Below are 23,287 nucleotides of genomic sequence, written 5' to 3'. Positions count from 1 at the left end.
AAAAGCCAGTGACCTTTGACCTCAAAATTACCTACCAAGTGACATAGACAACAATTTACAACTCTTCACGTTACTGATCTGACAGTATTCTTCCACTTTTTTAGTGTGGGCATAGTATTTCCACACTTTAAGTGGGGGCAGATACAATCCTTTCTTTGAAATCCAAAATGATAGAGCTTGGTTATTTTGCATGAAACAATGCCTAGTTGACAGCTTCCACAATCATTCAAATTCTTGACCAAAGATTGAAATTAGCCTGGCCTTGAAGGGTCATGCCAGGTTAAAACTTCAAAATCTTTTTCACTGAAATCAGCAGAGTTACAGCATAGATACTTAGCATGAAAGATCATGTGAATGTATACCTTCAAACTCTTCTTGTGATAATTAGTACCTTAAAACAGTAAGTGTGACCTTGGAGGTAGGGACATGTCGTCTTGATGTGGAAGACATATATGCTACTTTATTTTCAAAATCCTTCCATACATGACGGTTACAGTTAGGACACAATTGAGTGTACCTTTAAACTCTAATTATGAGAATATGAACCTTCAAACTGTAAGTGAAACCTTGACCCTTTAGAAAGTGACATGGATCGTGGATGCAACACATTGTCTTCATGTGGTAGACATTTGTGCCATGTTATTTTAAAATCCTACAATGCATGACAAAGTACCAGTCTGGACACAAATTTGTGTACCCTTAAACTCTAATTGTGAGAATGTGAACCTTCAAACTGTGTGACCTTGACCTTTGAGGTAGGGACATGGGCCTTAGATGCGACACATCATTATGTGGTAGACATTTGTGCCAAGTTCTTTTAAAATCCTGCAATGCATGACAACAGTCTGGACACAAATGTTGTGCAAGTGGGGACGCACAGATGAACAGACAGACTGACGGTGCATTTAATATGCTGCTCTTTGAGGGCATAAAAAGTCTATGTTAATTTCATTGACAGGATAGAGGATCTTTTTAACTATGAAAGTTTACAGAAACAAGTTATAGTTTACAAATCCTCAGTGGAGTGACTTTGGGCCAATGGTCCCCCTAAATTTGATCTTTCCCCCGAATAATATCATAAAATACACAACAACCATATTTTCATCAATATATATAATTTATAATCAGCTTTGCTGTAAACATATAGAGACATAATTTGTTCTTGGCAAACATTGTGACATTAAGTGGCAAGAAATACTTCAATTTATATGACCTGGTAATAACTAAATGCATGTAAACACGTTACACAACAGTAACAACATCAAACAAGTTGTTGCAGAAAATAAAAACAGTCTTTGAAAAATATAGAAATAATGTAAATTGTATGACAACAATTCTATAAGCATTTTAACAACATCAGCACACTGATACTAGTACTCTTGAGACAAACAGTATGACATATTTCAAACGCTAAGCAGAGATTTCTCCCAAATATTAATAATGAAACTTGAACATTGAGATTCTTAGAAACATGGGTAATACATATACCTATAGGTACACATATTTCATTTATTATGACATTTACAGTTTCAAAACAATAATAATCCATCAAAATAATGGTGTCTATCTTTACCTTTCATTTGATTTTGTTTGTTTGTTTTGGGTTTTACGTCACATCGACACAGTATAGGTCATATCGTGACGTTCCAGCTTTACTGGTGGAGGAAGACCTCAGGTGCCCCTCCGTGCATTATTTCAGGCACAAATGGGCACCTGAGTAGAACCACCGACGTTCCGTAAGCTAGCTGGATAGCTTCCTCACATGAAAGAATCCAAAGTCCCTGTCGGGATTCGAACCCACAGCGGTGAGGGGCACTTTCATTGGATGATCTAATATGGTATATACATGTAAAATTAGTTCAAGTGTTTGGGCATAAATGCGAAATCTCGAAAAGCTGTTGATAAAATTACTGTACAGTCATTTAAAATACCCACAAAGCAATATGATGAAATTTATTTCTAACTTTGAATACTTGTATGCCATTATTTACCTTACCAGTATTGATAATTTAGTTCAGAACACATCAAAATTGCACATTTTCAGTATAATTCAGCATAGAGAAGTCATCCTAAAATGGGGAGAATATTTAATTCAACCCTGGTCTGACTGTTCCTTTCATTGTTAGAAACAGAATGACTGGATACCAATATTTTCTGTGAACTGTTGTAAAGGTGTAGTCGTGTGGTGAGGATTTCATGCCTTATACCATACAGGACTTATGCCCTAAACATTTTATTCTGAGCTAAATATGAGATTTGCCATCAACAAGGATATGGTTAATAATGGCATATTCAAAGCTGGACTTAGATCTTATCACAGGGGGTAAATGTAGAGTCCAAATTTTATCTTAAATTAAAAAGTAAAAGTAAATTCCATGTACCTGATTCCAGAGATAGATAATGCAACAACTAATTTTTACAAACTTGCTTCTATTATTCCTTACAACCAATGACTACTGTTTGATATCAAAATATAATAAAATACATTATACATCATTTTAAACTTTGGCAGACTTGGTAAAAATACATCTAAGATGCATTAAACATTGATTTTAAAAAGTAACAGACCCATCATGTTTTAATGCACATTATGGAACATATGTCCTTGGAACTGCTAGGCATTTCCATTATTTGACATGGTCAGATTCTCATCATTTTCTACCATGGAAGTTTTGTCACACTCACATTTAAATTGTTTAGACAGGTATAAGTTTGAGTTGTTAATATCATCATTTTAGTAACAATAAAAATATATAGGACAATATACTTGCTTATTTGGATAGTTTTGGGATATTTGAAGGTGGTGCATGGATAATTGCCTTTGACTTTGAATACAGAGTGGGTACCTTGAGTATTTCTCAGGTAACCAGATCCAAATTTATACCATCTATGATACATAAACATGACATACAAATAATAATAAATTGTTAACATATTCTTAAAAATGCCCTGTCAATTTTAATTTGAACTTGAATTACATTTTACAAACTATTAAATGTTTTATTTGAACAAAAAGCAACTTTTTTTTCACACATGTTTTGAGCAAGATTCAAAATCACTGATAAAACTACTAAATACAAAATTTTAAAAGATGTATTTCAATAAATCTACTGATTTCCATTGAGTTCAAATTTCTTTGTCTTTTAACATCAAAGTTCATTTTTCTTTCAGTCTTAAAACTTTAGAAAGTAGTTCATGCCCAATGTTGGCCAAATGGATATACATGTTTTTTCTTTAGTAGTGTTTATAGAGGTTGACTAGAGCTTGCTACACACCAAATTTCATAGGCCTTGGCCTAGTGGTATAAGTGTCTTTAAAGTAAGTCCATGTAAACTAAGTGAACCCCAAGAAGAGATTTAAAGATTTCATTCTTTAAGTCTTTTTTTAGCTCTTGTGACTTCTTTATGAGTAAGATTAGAATCATATAATCATTAGAACCATATAGTTATCTTTTGTAAATGGGCTACATTAGGATTATTCCTGTGAAATTTGGTCAAAATTCATCCTGTAGTTTAGAAAATATGTTGTTTAAAAACACTGTGAACAATGTTGATTACAGCAAACAACAGACAACTTGCCATCACAAAAGCTAACATCTGAGCACTTAGTGTTCAGGCTAATAATATGACTTTCTTTTTAACTTTTTTTAACAACAAATTAAAATAATGATTTAAATCTAAACAATAATAAAGTAAGATATTAACTAAAAAGCTTGATTATACAATATACTGTAAGTAATACTTTAAAGTCTATAGAAAGCTGGCACATGATAACAGCAGTCAACTCTACTAAAACAATCATGTACTACCAACACAAGTTTGTCTACAAAGTGTCTATTGTAAGCAAATCAAGGAATTATGTTCGAATTATCTTCAACTTTTTTACTTATTCTACAGTATACATTAATATAGTAATTTTTTTTGGTTCAATTCTGCTTTATTAACTATTTCTAGAAGTCAAAGTGGAGTTTTACCATTTGCTTCAGACTGAAAATGGTAAATTATTTCAAAATACATGTACATTAATATTTAACCATGGAACTTTATTTAAATGATTCCTTTTAAGCAATATTTGACTAAGGTGGTGATCATACAGAGTGGAATGTTACAGTCAAAAAGCAAAAATTTGCTTCATAATACCAGTCTATGTTTACCCTAACTGCCAAACTAAAATATAGATATTTTAGTGGTTATATTCACTTTGTGGATTAAAGGGATACGACTAAAGTAACAGACCACAGTCATGTATAACAAGTCATTAAATCAGGTAAATTAATTCATGTTAACACTAAGCTAAAAACCTGTCAGTTTGCTGGACAATAGCATATTGCACTAGTATATTATAAAACACAAATTGTGACAATACTATAGATACATACTTAGCACCAGTACTCACATACAATAATACTGTATCAAACCATCAATACAACATAATATTATGAACATAAACACAATCATATAATATATGTATCAGTGATAAAACATTAGCAGTCTATTAGCAACACAGTATACATTTAACAATACATTCACAGTCAATCTAACCACAAACATGAAAATACAAATGATGCCTGACACATTCTGCATGTAATCCTAACTTTTTGTTAAACTGTTGAATCAACTTTCCAACCTTTTGCTCAGAGATAAAGCTAAAATCTTCTTCTGCTTATGAACTCATTCTAATTAAACACTATTTATTTAAGCTTGATTGTTAAAGAAACCTTGTAGCCAAATAAGCCAATTTTAATCTCTCTCAAGTTTGATCACTAGTGTCATATGTGGAAATGGTCGTGACCCCAGTATGGCTTCAGTCCTGGATGAAGAGACTACTGAAACACTGGCATCAGACTCACCACTCCACTTATTCTGATTAAAGTTAACTTACAACATAAGACTGAGTACAAAACTGAAATGTATCTTATTTATGATAAAGTTCATTATCATTTTAAGTGCCTAATTCAAGAATCTGCTATTTTTAATTAGATGAAACATTGATGGATATGAAAATAAAAACAGATATAGCAGGTAAATAATTGATAAGAAAAAAGAATTTAAATTAAAGGCATCATTTGGTATGATCAAGACAATGTTTAGGAGTAATTATTCAAATTGCAAAAATGAGTATCCATTGAATTTTACAGAATTATAATAACGTTGATGGTCTAATTTGTAAAATTTTGCATCATTTCCTGAAATATCAGCTATACAAATATAAAGTATTTGATAAAGAAAAACATGTTAAAACCTAGCTATGATAAAAAAGTGGCCTTCATTTGGGAAAAAATCAAAGCTCTGTCAGAAGCATAAATTAAAATGTGTGAAGAATAAAATTGTTATATTTTCTTTGGTTTAGTTTTTGAGCAAATAGATAATCATTAAAATTCATAAATGTAATTACTGTACACAAAATTAGCAGATATTTCTATGATTTTTTCTTAACCCTTTACCACATATATACGCGAAACAACGCACTTTGAAGGGGGGCGGAGTCCCCCTCATCGCCAAGAAAATTTTGGACTTGTGAGAGGCTAAAAATAACCCCAGGTCGATCATAATGTAACGTTTAACCAACGCTGAAAAACCTTTGACTCTATCTCAATCCCTTGAGCAGTTGCAGCACTTTGAAATAAATTTTGATGGAAAAAATCGAGGCAAAATAGTGATTTTTGGCAATTTTGAGATGTCCCCTCGTTGCCATGGTAACAGGAAATTTAAGACTGAGCATGTCGTTACAAAGACAATGGTCCAGTCAACATTTGTGCCAAGTTTGATTAGTATTAAAGCATTTTTCATAGTTTCATAGCAGTTTGAACTTGTAACAGGAGGCTTTTCAGTGAAAACGGCCATTTTTCACAATATGCTCATGGGGGAAAGGGTTAATAAACAATTATAATTTAGATTAAAGTGAAGTTAAACAGTTTTCATAAACAACAACATTTATAGAAAAAGCATGACTAAAGCACAAACAGAATTTTTAATAGCAAGAATTTCCATCTCGACAATTAAATCATTAATATTAAATACCTTACAGCCTACAGGAAACTGCAAATAATATTGGTATTTCTATGTTATACATTAGCAATTTTTTTAGCCACAATATAAAAAATGTTTACATCATGTTTAAAGCTTGAAAAAAAAACACAAAAAAAACATGTTGATGTGTACAATTTCATGACTTGCACTGCAGTATGTAATTAAAAATATAAGATTAAGATACATTGGTAAAATGCATAAATAATGAAGCTGGTGAGCAAAGTGGTACAAACCCTTTAAGTACATGTAGTTTTTATAACTATAAGCCTTAACAAATATTTTAATTCAAATGTTAAAAACATTGCAATGTCTAGCATGTGCATCCACTTATTACAGTCCATTGTTTTGACTATTAGCTTTCATTTGATCCTTTAACAGAGTAAATTGTAAAAAGATCAACATCAATCTTTAAAAGAATAAAAAGTATCATGTGTAATTTCTTAAGCAAAAAATTATTTTTTTTAAAAATCAAAAAAAAAATAAATCATGTATTAATTAGTTCAATTTATTAGTTCAATGTGTTTTGATTTAGCCATTGTGCCCATGATTTATACAAGTAAAAACTAACTAGTGCAAATTAAGTGACATTGCCATGCAAAACATTATACATAAAAATATTTCCATGAAATAATGCCTTTAATGATAAAGTGTTGTCAAACATGATACATCCTGCCCTTGAAATTATGAATCTTTGAATGTAACAGAACAAAATTAAAATACACATTTCATCCACGTAGCAACAAATATTGTCTGAGAATCGTTGGTACAGGTAACTCTTTCACTCTTGAAACAAAGTGTTTGCCATGACAAACATCACTTAAGTGTTTCCGGACTTCACTCCGGCATATCTGTTTCAGGCTCCTTGGTGTTTTAGCTTCTGTATCCAACATTTCTATTAACTTTTGTTCTCCATTTCTTGCAAACAGAATTTTTCGCACATACCTTATTTCATTATTTGAAACTCCAGCATAAATCAAAAGTTTAAGAATATCCATATTTTTGTACTTTAATGCCCAAAATAACGGTGATAGTTGAGTATTTGCTGGGTAACGAGGACCTTCTAGACTGCTTCCATTCATAATGAGCATTTTGATAATTCCAGAACTGACTCTGTACATCATTGCAGTCAGTAAAGGTGTATGATGGTAAATGTCAGTTTTATTCACACTAGCACCATTACATATCAGATATTCTACTAGGTCTGGCATTTGCTGTCTAGCTGCTGTCCATAATGCTGTATGTCCAAGATGATCTGTAGCATCTATATCTGCACCATTGTTCGCCAATGCAACCACACCTTCAAAAAAATGCATTCTGCTGGCTGTAATCACTGGAGGTTCAATACGATTGAAACTGTCCTTACTGCACTTGTTTAAGTCAAATTTTTTACTCCTTTCATGGTGTTTCATGAGCATGTTGAAAATATGAAACTGTCTCTTTTGCAATGACAGAGACAGAACTGTAGCACCTTTCACCGAAATGTTCACATCAACACCAGGATGTGACATTAGGATATTTCGGACAGCCTCTGAATATCCTGAGACCACTGCCATGTAGAGATCAAATGCTAGTTGTGATAAAGTGTAATCATTAACAGGTTTAAAAGAAGTTCCTGGAATCAATTTTGCACGATATGGATCACTCATACTTCTTCCAATAACAACTTTCTCCACACATCCTATATTCTGACCACCATGGCAAAGACTTGACTGGACTGACATTGTTGTACTCATTAGATGTGAATAAAGAAAAACAATCCTATGTGTATCTTCACTCCAAATACCACAGAAAATCCTTCATATAGTTTTTTTAAGTATTGAATAATTACTATCAGTTATGCCTTAACAGAGTGCAGATGTTTCTCATCAGATTTACTAAGATTCATAATTATGGACAGGAATCACCCCCATGGTGATCTGATAAGCATAATTAAGAAGATTAGCAGTAGCTGTAATGTCTATCCCCTCGCCACAGTCAGTAAGTATGATGCAAATCTGTCACAGATTCTCTCATCATTAATGGATTATTAATGGTAAACGTTGGAATAAACTATAAAAACACCATCAGATCTATTACAAATGTCAACAAATCTTTATTTCCGGGAGATGCAGAAAAAATATCCGAAGAGGGATCAATAATAGCACGATGATGATTTAAGTAAAAGAAACAAACGCTGTTACGAAAAATATTAATCTGTTTCCTCTGCAGTCATAATCAGATAATACTTAGGCAAAATACGATGTTGGAACTGAACGTGAGGTTTGACAGATCTCCCGAAATTTCTTCTAGCGGAAGTGATCAATTAGAAGCAGATAATTACAATTGTAAATTTTGATTGGTCCGTAAGAAATATTAGAACCAATGAAAATTTGCGACAGAACCTAACCAATGAAACAGCTGCTAACATTCCGTCAGATACATTCCGTCAAAAAGAAAACACAACAAAAGCCAAAACCGATTTTGAAAGGCATTTTTTAATTCTCCGAGTGAAATATGCCAACCGTTTTGAGAGCAAAGTGTGTTGTTGTCGGTAAGCTATTAATAATGTCAGAACAGGTTGTTACAAAAGTCAGTTTGATACCTGCTTTCCCAAATCCATGTTTTATTCAGACACTCAGTGGGAGAGTTCATCCCTTAGACACTTCAACCCAAATATTTTAATATTATAAATATGTACAAAAAAGTTGCGTGGAGTTACATATTTCAAAAAAAAAATCAGAAAAATAAAGACAAACAATAATGAATATGTAAACTTGTGTTTTTAATAGAAGATTTTATTGAATATTACCATGAAAACTTTATGAATACAATACAGTAGGGATATTAATTTTTAGTATTTGATGATCTTCAGAAAATCACGGACCTTGAAATTAAAAAATTAAAAAAAAGGAAGAAAATAAAACTGAAACATATTAAATTGTTTATATGGACAATTTTGAAGTAATACATTTGCAATGAAAATTTCATCTCGCACACCGACGGGCATTGGAAATTTCAAGCTTGTTGTTTGCTTACCATAATAAGATGCAGCACACCTTTTTTTGCTTGATTGCATACAGGGCTCTCGTTAGCATTTTGAGACTGGGGCCGGGGGGGGGGGGGGGGGGGGGGGGGGGGGGAATTTTGCATGATTTTCAAATATTTTTCATTCAAGGGGATTTTGTTTTTCGGTAAGATTTGAAATTGTGCGACATGTTGGAATGCTAAAAACTGTCCTGAACGTTTTATTTATATAATATAAAGCCACCTCTGTGGTCGATGGGTTAGAGTCGATGACATCTATTAGTTCTAATCCAGTTACCTCTCTGGCGTGGGTTCGATCCCCTTAGATGCTTTGGTAGTGTAGCGCAGAGGAAGGTAGTCTAGTACTGGTGTAACTCTCCAGGAACGATGGTTAGGAAGCTACCCGCTTGACAAGACTCAAAAGTACATACATGCATGTGTCAAACTTTTAGAAATTTATGTTTCTTTAAGAATTACTAAATACAAATTATTTTCCACATCCTTTTCAATATATATATGTTAAATATGAAGGTTCTGCTTTTTCAGGAGACTCAACAAGTGGTAAAAGTTCATTATGCCAGGTGTTTCACAGTGACAGTTCATTCTTCCCAAAAAACTACACAATGGTTTGCAATATGTTTGTTTTCTTTTTATATTACAATGGTAGTGATCACTTTATTGTATGCATGTTTAAGATGCCCATCTATAATTAATAATATTTCCATTGTATGGAATACTGCACTATATACAGCACTAGTGGCTGCCACAATCTTTAGTGGATTGTAGGGAATGAGAGTAAACCGTCATTTGCATTAATCAAGTCAAATAGGGTTGTTACAAATGACTGTAGAATAACATATATTTCAGTTACACTGACACTGTAACATCCAGCTTTCTTGATGCAGGAAATCATTCGGTACTTGAGTAAAATAACAAACTTTCCATCAGCTACCTGGGTAGCTAGCTTTTTTGTATGAAAAAAAAATTCAAGATTCCCTTGTAGATTCACATGGAAAGTGTAATTCTGTCAGTGTAGTATGTTATGTGTTATAATGTTTATAATGTATATTGTATAATGTATTTTTATGTAGAGAAGCAACAAAGGCAAACATTGATATACATTTGTAGATTATTTAACAGCAGTAATACATGTACATGTAAACACTGTTGACTGCATCACAGTATGATTATGTTTTATGTCTCTTTTTTCAGACAACAGGTGTTGATATGTTGGTAAAGCAGGTCAACATACCAGATACAAAAGATGGTGTGGTATGTCATTGTTTGTCATTTGATCATTTGCTATAACTTAAGCCTTAACCTTGTCATATTTGTGTAGAATCACTCAGCATATTTGTGCTTAAGTTATTAGTGCTACACCCAAAGAATTAGATATTGAACTAAATGTAATAATTGAATTTGTTTTGAATCCAAATGGCTGTGATCATTTGAAAATGTAGGTACATTTTTGAGAAAAAAATCACTTGTAGGTAGGTTGACTATTTGTGGGACATATGGTATGGCACTGTCTGTCTGTCTGTCTGCAGTACCGAATAGAGATAGGGTGCCATCTAACTTTAAACAGAGCAAAACAGAACAATAGAGTTCATTCCATTACAATAGAAGAATGGGAAAATGACCCTCTATTAAAAAAAGAAATGGCCCTTTATCACAATTCGGTTGAATACCATAGACAATTGGTTTCCACAGTGTAACTTTTGAGGCATATATTGTCCTGCCTTAGTGGAGCTCTTGTTAGAGCAGTCTTATTTAAGCAAGTGTCTGCTTCTGCATTACACTAAGAGCTATAGATTTGTGTTGGTCAGTTTTATGGCCTAAAGGGTTAAAGTCACTGTTACTATAAAGAAAAATGGTTTCAAGAAAATTGCTAGAGTTAGGAATGAGATATTATTATTGCTACCCCACTTTAAAAAAGTTTGAGAAAATATTGCCCATTTTCATCCTCACCTGACTTATTCAATGTGCTTGTCATTTTTCCACTTTTAAGTATAGGATTTCATTCATGAAAAAATGTTAAGGTCCTTATAATGTACTTTTTCAGGAACTGTATATGTATGATTCTGCAGGGAAAGAGCTTTTTGCCGAGCTTGTTCCAAAATTTGTAAGTATTATCTAGTAAAAACTTTCAGGGAAATATTTTTATGTCAACACTTACTATTATACAATGTTGTCCTTTAAAGAAGTGGTTTTGAGTTACAGAGTAGTAACATTGGCATCAATAAAAAGTTGGTAAATAATCTCAACAGCAAGATTACATTGTATCATCTTTCCTACAGTAGTTATTATACAACTGTGTAGCAAGTTCAAATTATCATCACAGTCTTAGACAAGTAGAGATATTGATGCTTAAGCATCAAGTCGCCGGATAGAAAATGACTGTATTATCATAAATATAAAAAAATCAGTTTAATTAATGGTTCAGGTATAAAGAAAAGAGGTACAATTTATGTTGAGTAACTGTTTATTCACAATAAAACATCATATATGAAGCAAACTTGCTTAGCAATATTGTTAAGGAACTGCTATGATTATTAAGCAAGTATTTCGTACGTTAGTTTACGTAACTTATTATGATTTATGCTAAAGATTTTATTGATAGTATAGATATCGATATTAAATTAATTAATATGTGGTAAGTATAGAACGAAGTTGTGACCTAGTAAGCCAAATTCGAATCTTTGAAAATCCCTTTTGCAGTTTTCATGAAACTATTTTTTTGCGCTATCGAAAAAAATAAGCTATTTAGTTGAAATCAATATTCCTGTCGTTACATACGATATATAGTTAACGTTTAATTGCCTTTCAGTTCGATAAAATATTAACAAAAAGATATTTTATTAGTTTTCATTATTATGTGTCGTACCGTTTTGGTAACCTGCGCGACGGAAATCGACGGAATATAACGAAGACGACGATTACCACTATTTATTTCAATAAATGTGCCTCTTTAGCATAAATCTATTTTGTGATGTTCAACCTAAACTAAACTATTGAACATTGACAGAAAGGGCAAAATTTAACCCTTTACAAAGATAAAATGAAAAGGTTTTGAAAATTTATTTAATTCTTTAATGTACCAGAGACATAGATAACATCTATGTCTCTGAATGTACTAATCCTTTCTAATGATATAAAATATGAAACTGATTAATGAAAGATAACTTTGTAATTATTTATACATTTGCATCTAATTAGCCCCCATACCGTTTTCCAACTAGTATGTCTTATCAGCAATCTGTTACTATTAATAGATTCTATAACACTAACATACAACGTGTAGTCACGTGATTCTTACAATAGAACAGGGAGAATCTGTTTATAATTAGATAAAATAATGAAATATAATAGGTGTCATAAGATATTAAACAACCAGATAATTTAAATGTGTCATTTTAAATATCATTCATGATTTATCAATCATAAAATAGCAACGCTTGACACTTAGAAAAAAGTAAAAGTATCCCTACATTCAATGACTGGTCCATAGGGATACGTTATTAATTCATTTTATGAAAATTGTAATGTTGCTTTTTAAGATGTCAATATTTGTATATTTCATTTCATTTAGCAACGTTAATTTATTTTTGAATTTTTAAGATTCTGAAAAATAATTGTGGTCCTTAATTGTTCAGTAATTGATTTGCTTTTATTTTCAGATTTTAAGGCCTTCTCCTACCATATATATAATATTAAACTGTTACAAATATAGTCGCCGGTTTCTACCGGCGACTAATAAGTCATTTCAATAATTTATACTAAGTTACATGACTTGTAGTCATCTTGGGGTAATAGGAAATTGGATATTAATAACTTCTGAAACTGCATAGTCATGTTTTGTACAACATAAACTGAAAACAAGTCACTTGAAATTTCAGATGTATAATAAAAGACAAAAATTACATTACATAATTCCATTTGAAATTTTATTTTATAGTAGGTTTTTCCCCCTTCATTTTGGTGAGATTTAAACAGATAATTGCATTTTACATTCAGATTTAAGTTGATCGATTTCATTGTGAAATGTATTATATTTGACTTGTGGACAAAAGATGTTCCTAAAATTTGTGTGCTCCACAATTATTTTCTTGTTATCTAAAGCACATAAACTGTATTGTATTAAAAAAAAATATTTCCCTTTTATTTAAGTGGGAACACACCTCTATGGTCATTGTGGTGTATGATGCTACAAGTGAAACGTCATTTAACAGCTGTGAGAAATGGTTACGTAGAGTACGTCAAGAAAACCCTGATGTTCAGATGCCAGGTATATTTATTCTTTACTCATGTTAACAAGTTTACATACTAAAATATAGATCCTGAAATAGATTTCAAATGTTATACTGAAAAAAGGTACACTTATACACTGAGAATCAGGATGCGTTAGCACCTTCATTTTAATGCTATAATAAGTTAATTTAGATGTTTTCAATAAATGAATATGTTTACCAGTTCGTCCATTGATATACTGTGCTCAAATTTGATATATAGATAATTGCTACACAGTCTCTCTGTTAATATAAAATAAACATGTTTTGACTTCACACAAAGTAAATATGTTATGTTTAAGATTCTAAACACTATAGGTGGTCACAATATTAATATATAGTTTCATTAAAAAAAATGACAGTATTTTTGTGAAAAGACCACATATTCAGTGAAAATTTCATAGATAAAGATTTCCATTAACTTCCATGATTGAAATAATTTGCTCAAGAAAATGAGCAAAGTGTATCTTTAAATTTTGTTTGATGCATTTTTTTTATGTACATGTACTTGTTTAAAATTTTTTACAAAAATACCTCTGCCTTCATGTATTTACTTAACCTTTTCAGGAGTTCTTATAGCAAACAAAATTGATCTTGACCAAAGACGTGTCATCAGTCCTAAAATGGGGGCAGATTTTGCAGCATCTCAGGGTCTCAAATACTTCGAGTGTTCTGCAGTAAGTAGTCCATTTTGATAATCAACAATAATCTAAAAAAATAATTGTGGTTGCCATGTCAATTAAATCTAATCAATTTGGAAATATTGTACGATCTGAACCTGCCAATTTGATTCATGGATTTGCCCTGCTTTGCGTTTGGAACAGTCCATTAAAAAAAGATTAAAATTGAGCTTCCAACAGTATAGAGCCTTGTTAGACTGGCTCAGTACAGGTGGTTATGTTTGTTAGGTGAGATTTCATAATTATTTTTAGAATGTTAAATATTTGAAACTTTATATCAAATTCTTTGATCTAATTTTGTTTTGTTATTTGAGTTAGTAATTACCGAAGTTAGTTTGACACTGACAGTACTAGTTCAAGTTGATATCAAGGGAAGAAACTCTAACCAAATAGGAAATTGCATATAACCATAGACAACAAATCTCTTACATTGACCTCTGAAACTAGTACTAGTACTTGCTTTGTTAAACAGTTTTATTTCTTTATTAAATGTACTAAAGTCTAATCGAATTTGTTTGGATTGTACAGCTAAATGAAAAACTATTTCGGTAAAGTCTTTCTTCAAGGTTACTTTTCTTTGAGAGATGCATTTTTGGCTGGAGAGTAAGAAATGTTTTGAAGATTTTACACTGTTCAGGTTTTGTTAAATGTTTTCAGACTGATTTATGTATGTACATTTATCATTGCAGAAAGAAATGCAGGGGGTTGATGCTCCATTCTACTACCTGGCTAATGAATTCTATGTGTTATACCGGGAAAAAATGGACTTGTTCAAATCTTTAGGAATGCAGTGATTAAATGTTTTTATAGACAATTCTTATTAACTTGTACATTCCGTCCACTCTATTGTTGTCATTTATTTATACAGCTAACTGATCTGAAATAAAAAAAGATGATATAAATAAACTATGACAGTCATTTGTTCAAATATTCATGTATATGTACATAATGTATATGCAAAAAAAAAGAGATTTTGTATCATTAAGCTCTTTAATTTAATAGTCATTTATTTTTAGCTCACTAGTCACAAAGTGACATGGTGAGCTTTTGTGATCACTTTTCATCCGTTGTCTTGTCTTTTTCCATCCATAAACTTTTACTTTAAATGACATCTTCTCATATACCACTAAGCCAATTACATCCAAACTTCACAGGAATGTTCCTTTGGTGGTCACCTTTAAAAACTGTTCAAAGAATTTAATTCCATGCAAAACACTGGTTGCCATGGCAATAGAAAGAAAAAACTTTCCTTGTATGTATATATTAAAAAACTTAAAAAATCTTCTTTAAAAAAAAACCCAAAGAGCTAGAGCTTAGATATTAAGCATGAAACATCTTCTAATGCCTTGAACAAACTTAATAGACACCCATTTAATGGGTGTCTATTAAGTTTGTTCAAATAAAAGCCCTGGGGTCAAAATTGGCCCAGCCATGGGGGGATATTGATTTTCCTTAGATGTATATAGTAACTAGAAATGTGTCGTCATGCCACGGATGCCCCAGCATGCAACCAAAATTTCAGATGTTATAATATTTAGTTCCAAATTTGTTTGCACAAATTATTTTTTTCATTTTAAGTTAAAAGCCCTTAAAACTATTCAATGTTAACACAAACCATTTTTATACAAAGTTCAAGGCACTGAAACTATTCAGTGTTAACCTTTTGTAAATTGCATATGATGCATATTTGTAGCCAAAATAATGGGTACATACATTTCCACAAAAGTATGAGTGCTGAAACTGAAAATTCAAAATTTTTCCAACATTCAAGAAAAATAACTTTGTCCAAAATCATTGAACCGCAACCAAATTCAAACTTGAACTGCTTATTCCTAAGATGTATCTATATGTGAAATTTGAGTTGAATGTGTACAACCATTGGGGAGATAATGATCAGAAACTTAAAATTTCTGATTTTTTTCCAAAGTTCAAGAGGGATAACTCTGTCAGCTATCATCAAACCATGACCAATTCCATCTTGACCAATGCATTTTTATGACATATCCATATCTTTAATTTGTTGTTGAATATGTACAACTGTTGGGGAGATAATGAATGTGAACTGAAAATTTCTCTTTTTTCAAAGTTAAAGGGGCATAACTATGCCAAAAATCATGGATCCATGACCAAATTCCAACTTGACCTGCGCATTCCTTTGACATATCAATATGTCAAGTTTGAGTTGAATGTGTAATACTGTTGGGGAGATAATTAGTGGAAACTGAAAATTTCAAATGATTTTCAAAGTAAAAGGGGCATAACTCTGCCAAAAATCATAGAACCATGACCAAATTCAAACTTGACCTGTATTTTCTAATTACATATCCATATGTCAAGTTTGAGTTGAATGTGTAACACCTTTGGGGAGATAATGAACGGAAACTGAAAATTTCATATTGTTTTCAAAGTAAAAGGGGCATAACTCTGCCAAGAATCATCGAACCATGACCAAATTCAAACTTGACCTGTATTTTCTAATTACATATCCATATGTCAAGTTTGAGTTGAATGTGTAATATCGTTGGGGAGATAATTAGTGGAAACTGAAAATTTCAAATGATTTTCAAAGTAAAAGGGGCATAACTCTGACAAAAATCATATAACCATGACCAAATTCAAACTTGACCTGTATTTTCTAATTACATATCCATATGTCAAGTTTGAGTTGAATGTGTAATATCGTTGGAGAGATAATTAGTGGAAACTGAAAATTTCATATTGTTTTCAAAGTAAAAGGGGCATAACTCTGCCAAGAATCATCGAACCATGACCAATGTCGAACTTGACCTGTATTTTCTCATGACATATCCATTTGTCAAGTTTGAGTTGAATGTGTAATAACGTTGGGGAGATAATGAACGGAACTGAAAATTTCATATTATTTTCAAAGTGAAAGGGGCATAACTCTGCCAAAAATCATCGAACCATGACCAAATTCGAACTTGACCTGTATTTTGTCATGACATATCCATATGCCAAATTTGAGTTGAATATATGCAACTGTTATTTGGATAATGAACGGAAACTGATGATGACGGAATGACAGAAGGACGGAATGATGGAACAGGGTAACACTATATGCCCCAGCCATTATGCAGCCATTATGTGGCGGGGGCATAAAAAGAAGGCTTCTTTTAAAAAAAAACCACAAAGAGCTAAAGCTCAGATATTTAGCATGAAACATCTTCTAGTGGTTGTCTATCAATTTGTTTAAAAAAAGCCCTATGGTCAAAATTTGCCCGTCTGGAGTCCTTATATGCATATAGTAAAAAGAAAAACAAAATCCTAAATTAACAAGTATTTTGACTCAGGTGAGATAGACATAATTTATAGAAAGGGACTTATAGCAAAAGTGTAGTTTTTGATGATTATATTATTTTGTATCAACAAACTGGAGCATATATATTTATATCACCAAAATAATTAACTGACAGCAACTTTAAGCTCTGATGCCAGTGTGTCTTCATACTTGGCCACAACAACCCTTGGAACAAGGCCTTCAAGAAGACTAGACTTAACTTTACTTTATGTATAAATTACCTTGACCTTCATGGCCAAATGTCTAAATTTTGCTTGATTTTTGGTATAAGTGGCAATAAATTGGATTGTATACAAACTTGAACACACCAATCTTTAAGGATAGACCTTCAAGTAAACTAGACATACCATGACCTCCACAAATAAATGACCTTAACCTTGAAGGTTAAAATATTTGAAGTTTTATTGTTTTCACTGTAACTTGTTATAACTTTGTTATTAATGAATGGATTAACTTCATATTAAGATACACTATTCTTTAGTATACGACCTTCATCTATATCAAACTCAAATTGACACGGGCTGATTTATGACCTTGACCTTGAAGGTTAGATAATTGGATTTTTACTGATTTATGCTATAATTGACTGTAACCTAGTAATTTATTGATGGATTATCTTCATACTATTATCTATGACAAAACAACCTTTTTGACAAGACCTTCTAAATAGAGGATATTGAATGAGTGTAAGTTAAATACTGAAATTATTGAACGAGTTGCATAAAATTACATTATGCGAGCTTCTTGGAAGTATAATATTATTTTCTTCAACAAGTTCAATAAATTTAGTGATGATTTTACACAAATTTAAAATTATAATTATCACATACCAAAAAATAAAGACCGTTTGAAGTGATAAAGAAACATTTTTTATCAATGCTATGTTTATATAAGTTAAATTAGTGACGTTAAAATATATACACGTCCCTGCAATACAATTTTTACGTAGTCGCAAAATCGGCACGGGTATGTGAGAAAAGGTTGAACTGACCTTGAGCTTTATATGATCTTGACTGTCATGGTCAAATTATTGAATTTTCGTTTATTTAAAATAATTTTGTTATTTATGTACGGATTTGATTTTTACATGGCCAAATAAGACTTGCTATGAAACGAAGGCTGCGTCTACACCTAGTCAAGTTTCTTACATGTCACATTTAGATAAGCTAAATAATTGGCCCTTTCAACTTATAATCAGGCACAGTTTTTACTGAAATGTCTTATTAATTATACCCCCGCACAACGAAGTTGTAAGGGGGGTATATTGGAATCAGCTTGTCAGTCCGTACAAACCCAGAGGATTTTGTGTGACTTGTGGGTAACAATGGGTAACGGTACATTTTCTTTGATCCTATTCATTTCGTTTTTACTTGTGTGTCTTTTTTAGACCTTGCGTGACTAAAAATGGCTGAAAAGATCAAAGGAAAAGTCACATATAAGTACCATTTTGTAAGTAAGTCCGGCCATCTCCCTGTCCGGCTGTTTTTCCTTGTTCGCAAAATAACTTAAGATTCCTTTGATCCACAGTCTTCATATTTGGTATTTAGATTGGTCATGAATAGTAGATGATTCCTATTGATTTTGAGGTCACTGGGTCAAAGGTCAAGGTCACAGGGGCCTTGACTTCAAAAAGCTTGTCCGCCCAATAACTTAAGATTCCTTTGACCCACAGTTTTCATATTTGGCATGGAAGTTAGCCATGATTAAGAGATGACCCGTTTTGATTTGAGGTCATTGGGTCAAAGGTAAAGGTCACAGGGGCCTTGACTTAAAAAACCTTGTCACCCAATAACTTAAGATTCCTTTGACCAGAAGTCTTCATATTTTGCATGGAAGTCATGATTAGTAGGTGACCCCTATTGATTATGAGGTCACTGGGTCAAAGGTCAAGGTCACAGGGGCATTGACTTCATAAAGCTTATCCACCCAATAACTTAAGATTCCTTTGACCCACAGTCTTTATATTTGGCATGGAGGTTGATCATGACCATTAGGTGACCCCTATTGATTTTGAAGTCCCTGGGTCAAAGGTCAAGGTCACAGGGGCCTTGACTAAAAAAGGCTTGTCCGTTCAATTGCTTAAAAATGCTTTGGTCAACAGTCTTCATATTTGTTATTGAGGTTGTTTATGACTAGTAGATGACCCGTTTTGATTTTAGGTGACTGTGTCAAAGGTCAAGGTCATAATTATGGATTTAACTATAATAAACTTGTCTGCTCAAATGCTTTAGAATGCCTGTCCGCAGTGTATTGATTTTCACATTTGAAGCATGTAGAATACATAACTTTGCAATGCACTGACTTAGTAACCTCAGATTTTGCTGGGAGGTTGTCCTTGAGCTCTAAATGGCCACTGTTGATTCTGACAAAGTGGTATGCGAGGGTATTCACGCCATGACAGTGGCAGTTCTAGTTAAGTTTACCCAGGAATTATACCTTTGTCTTTGCAATACTATCATGTTTCTGTAAAATATGTGAATAAAAAAGCGGGCAAAATGATGCAATATGCTAAAAACAATGGAGTTGATGAAATGTAAACATTCTTTTTAAAATAAATGGAAAATGTGAGAAAAAATATATTTTGATCTTATAAATTGATACAAATTCTTTATTTGATGAAAGTTAATCGATTGTTTAAAATCCATTTTGATTCTACTTTTGAAAAACAGCTTTCTTTTTCTTTGTATCAGTGTATCGATTTGTTTCTTTCCAAGACATTGTAAACATTTACTCATAAAACGATAAAAATAACAGCACTATCTGCGATCACACCTTCGGGGCACATATTTTGTGTCAAACTGGTGTTATCAGTGTCTTGACCAAAGGGATCTGGCGCAGTGTTGGGATAGTGTAAAAACGTAATTCTAGAAAAATATATATAGTTTATATATAATATATAGTCTATATATTACATATAAACTTTTTTTTTCTAGAATTACTTTTTTTACACTATCCAAACACTGTGCCGGGTCCCTTTGGTCTTGACAGCCAAAAACTTGTAGGAAAAAAAGAACGTGTTCTAATTTTCTTGCAAGGAAATTGACATTACGCCGCCTGTCAATCAAGCTGGCAGGGGTCTTACAGATAAGCCTGTCGGCGATGTTATCAGTTTCACGCTAAAATGTCTGCAAAATCCGCCAATTTTCTTAGACACGCTATTTAATTGTAGTAGGACAATGGTGCAGCAGTATTTTTATTAGAATTATTTTGATTATTTGTCATTTTAAAGCTATAAAGTCGGTATATCAAAGTTACCAACTATACTGACATATATTGACAGATGGAGTCAGTTAGTTCATTTTACAAAACAATATCAGTCATTTTCTATATATGAAGATATTAAGTTATATAGCAGGTACAAAAGCAGAGACATATCTAGATGTTATCTACATCTCTGACGAAAGTTAAAATAGAGAAAGAGTCTCTAAAGAACGTACAAAACGACAAAATTGAGAATGTTGCAGGCAAAAAAATGCGTTTGCCCTAAACGAAAAAACAATAGGCGTAACTAGATAAAATGGAATTTTGAATGGGGATCAGAGGTTATGAAGCCTGGCTATACCACAATGCATTAAACAAGGAAAAAGTTTAAACAAATACTCTATTCCTTCCTTTATTACAATTATGTCTATTCATAATCACATACTACATTATATTTATTAAGGTCTGATAATGACATTTTTTGTTCCTTTATAATATGGTGTCCTGATCACGGTTTTAATTTAAAACCGAGGTCTCACCCCGTCTGGTGTATGCGAAACTTATACTTTGAAGTGAATAATATTGGGTTTTATCACGAAAAATATCTAATGTACAGATATCATATATCATATATCATACTACAAAGTTACGCAAGGGCAATTTTCTAATTCAATTTTAATAATTTATGCATAAATGCATTATATATACGTGATTTCGCACATAAACCCTAAAAACATTTGTAAATCTTACTGTGTTATTGATATCATTTTACTGTTTACATGTTCCGCTACTTCTATTTTAACCATCTTTGAATTTGTAAACTAAAATGATATTTTGTCAGAAACATCTTCCTTGAAGTAAACGAGAAATATTACAAGATCTTTGCCAAACGTTTTATTCATAATTAATGCATGAATTCAGTTATTTGTTGCTTTTTTAAATACCATAATATATTGAACAATCCAAGAAAAGCATTAAAATTTTATATATATCAATTTGTATAAGGTAAATTCATTAGTCACTTTAGTGGCATAATAGTTTCCTGTAAACGTCGGTACCGTATTTTGTCTAAGGTTCTTAATGACCGGGTCACGTGAATCAGTGGGCGGAGCAATCTCTTCTCTGGCGTAATGTCAATTATCTTCATGGATATCACATAATTTCTCTATAAGAACAATGTGTCAAGTAGGGTGTGAATATGAAACTTGCATTCAAGACTTGGATAGGTGTAGACGGGGCCTAACGGCTTAGATATGACGTTGACCTTTAATTGACATAGAGCATTAAGGTAAAATTAATAAAATTCTCCTGTTTTACCTGTTACTGGCTATATCTTTAATTGTTATTAATGAATGAATTAATTTCATATTTAGGCACAACATCTTTTAAGTCAGGGCCTTCATGTATATCAAACTCAAATTGACTTGACATTGACCTTAAATGTCAAATTCTGGATTTTCATTCATTATTGCTATAATTGGCTGTAACTAGGTAATTATAATGGATTATATTTATACTTGGACAAAACAACCTTTTTGACAAGACCTTCTAAAAGGTTGAACTTACCTTGACTTGGATTTGGTTTATACAACGACAAAACAGCACTTCTGACCAAACAAATATGTTGAATAATTTAGATACGACCTTGGCCTTTAAAAGACATTGACCGTCAATGTCAGATGATTGAATTTTGCATATATTATCTTAACTTTGTCATATATTTATGGAAATGATTCAAACTTGGACAAAATAACAAGTGCGACTAGACAGGACCTGTTAAAATAAAAAGGAAAACTTTTTTCTTTAATTTCCTTTTTAAAGATTTGTTTAAACAGTTTTTGGTTTGTTTGCTTTTAGAAAAAGTGAAATAGTCAAGCGTTGCTCCCGACTGGCAGTGGCCGGCACTTGTTAATTAACCAAATCAATAATTGATCTAAAGGTACTGTCATTATAACTGCAATACTTTGTAAATGCAATTACTTCCAAAACAGGCACCTATATAAAAATAAAACAGTTCAACATGATGCATTTTAATGAAGAAGTAAATCAGTTGAAAAAGTATAAGATTATTAATTGGATTTCATCAATGATTAAGAGAAGCAAAAGGAAAATATATACATCCAGGCTATGAAGCAAAATAAAAGCACACGTTTCCTTTGGAAAAGTTAAAAACAAATATTTTTGTCTGTAACTGTTGAAGTATATAAAGTTCTCGTTTTTTGTATTCCCAATTCAAGATGTGTAAGTATTTTTACTTATGAACTGTGGTATTTTGATGTTATATTTGATGTTATATTTTGTGAAATATTATGAATACACATGTGACGACATAACAATTTAACATTGTGCGAAACATGACAAAAACACATTCCGTATACGGAACAAGTAAACAAGCAACTGTTCTGTCTACCTCACAAACCATAATAGGTGTTTAATTAATGTATGTGTCAAAAAGGCTAAGACACCTTGTATGTTTTCATGCATAACTATTATGTACTCTTTAACTGTACATGTCCAGTCCACGAAAATACGTTTTACAACTTAAGCGATTCGTGTCAGAAAAAAAGTAATTGATGTCAATCCATTTGTTAGGTCAGCTTTATATCATCAGTGTAGATCAATTGAAACTATAAAACTTTACTAAAGCATTGCAACATTCAAATTGAATCTTATAAGAATATACATTACAGAAAACATTGATACCATATGTTTAACACATCTTTAACATATCTTTAACATGTTTCTGTGTGTTTGTATAACAACTATATT

At 32.0% G+C, this 23,287-nt stretch overlaps 2 protein-coding genes across 2 annotated transcripts; one reads left to right on the top strand and one right to left on the bottom strand.

Annotated features, from left to right (window-relative positions):
- Positions 1–5,872: 5,872 nt before the first annotated feature.
- LOC132737940 (poly [ADP-ribose] polymerase tankyrase-1-like) lies at positions 5,873–8,332 on the bottom strand. The gene has a single exon (XM_060725319.1). The coding sequence runs from the start codon at positions 7,760–7,762 to the stop codon at positions 6,755–6,757; it is 1,008 nt and encodes a 335-aa protein (XP_060581302.1). The 5' UTR covers positions 7,763–8,332; the 3' UTR covers positions 5,873–6,754.
- A 67-nt stretch (positions 8,333–8,399) lies between these two features.
- On the top strand, positions 8,400–14,907 carry LOC132737941 (intraflagellar transport protein 27 homolog). The gene is made up of 7 exons (XM_060725320.1): positions 8,400–8,559; positions 9,579–9,658; positions 10,245–10,304; positions 11,095–11,154; positions 13,200–13,317; positions 13,886–13,995; positions 14,688–14,907. The coding sequence occupies exons 1-7, from the start codon at positions 8,523–8,525 to the stop codon at positions 14,790–14,792; spliced, it is 570 nt and encodes a 189-aa protein (XP_060581303.1). The 5' UTR covers positions 8,400–8,522; the 3' UTR covers positions 14,793–14,907.
- Positions 14,908–23,287: the final 8,380 nt, after the last annotated feature.

This window comes from Ruditapes philippinarum, unplaced genomic scaffold (assembly GCF_026571515.1).
Source record: "Ruditapes philippinarum isolate M1 unplaced genomic scaffold, ASM2657151v2 ctg3939_1_1_1_1, whole genome shotgun sequence".
NCBI classification, from domain to species: Eukaryota; Metazoa; Mollusca; class Bivalvia; order Venerida; family Veneridae; genus Ruditapes; species Ruditapes philippinarum.
This window is presented reverse-complemented; position numbering and strand designations above follow the sequence as displayed.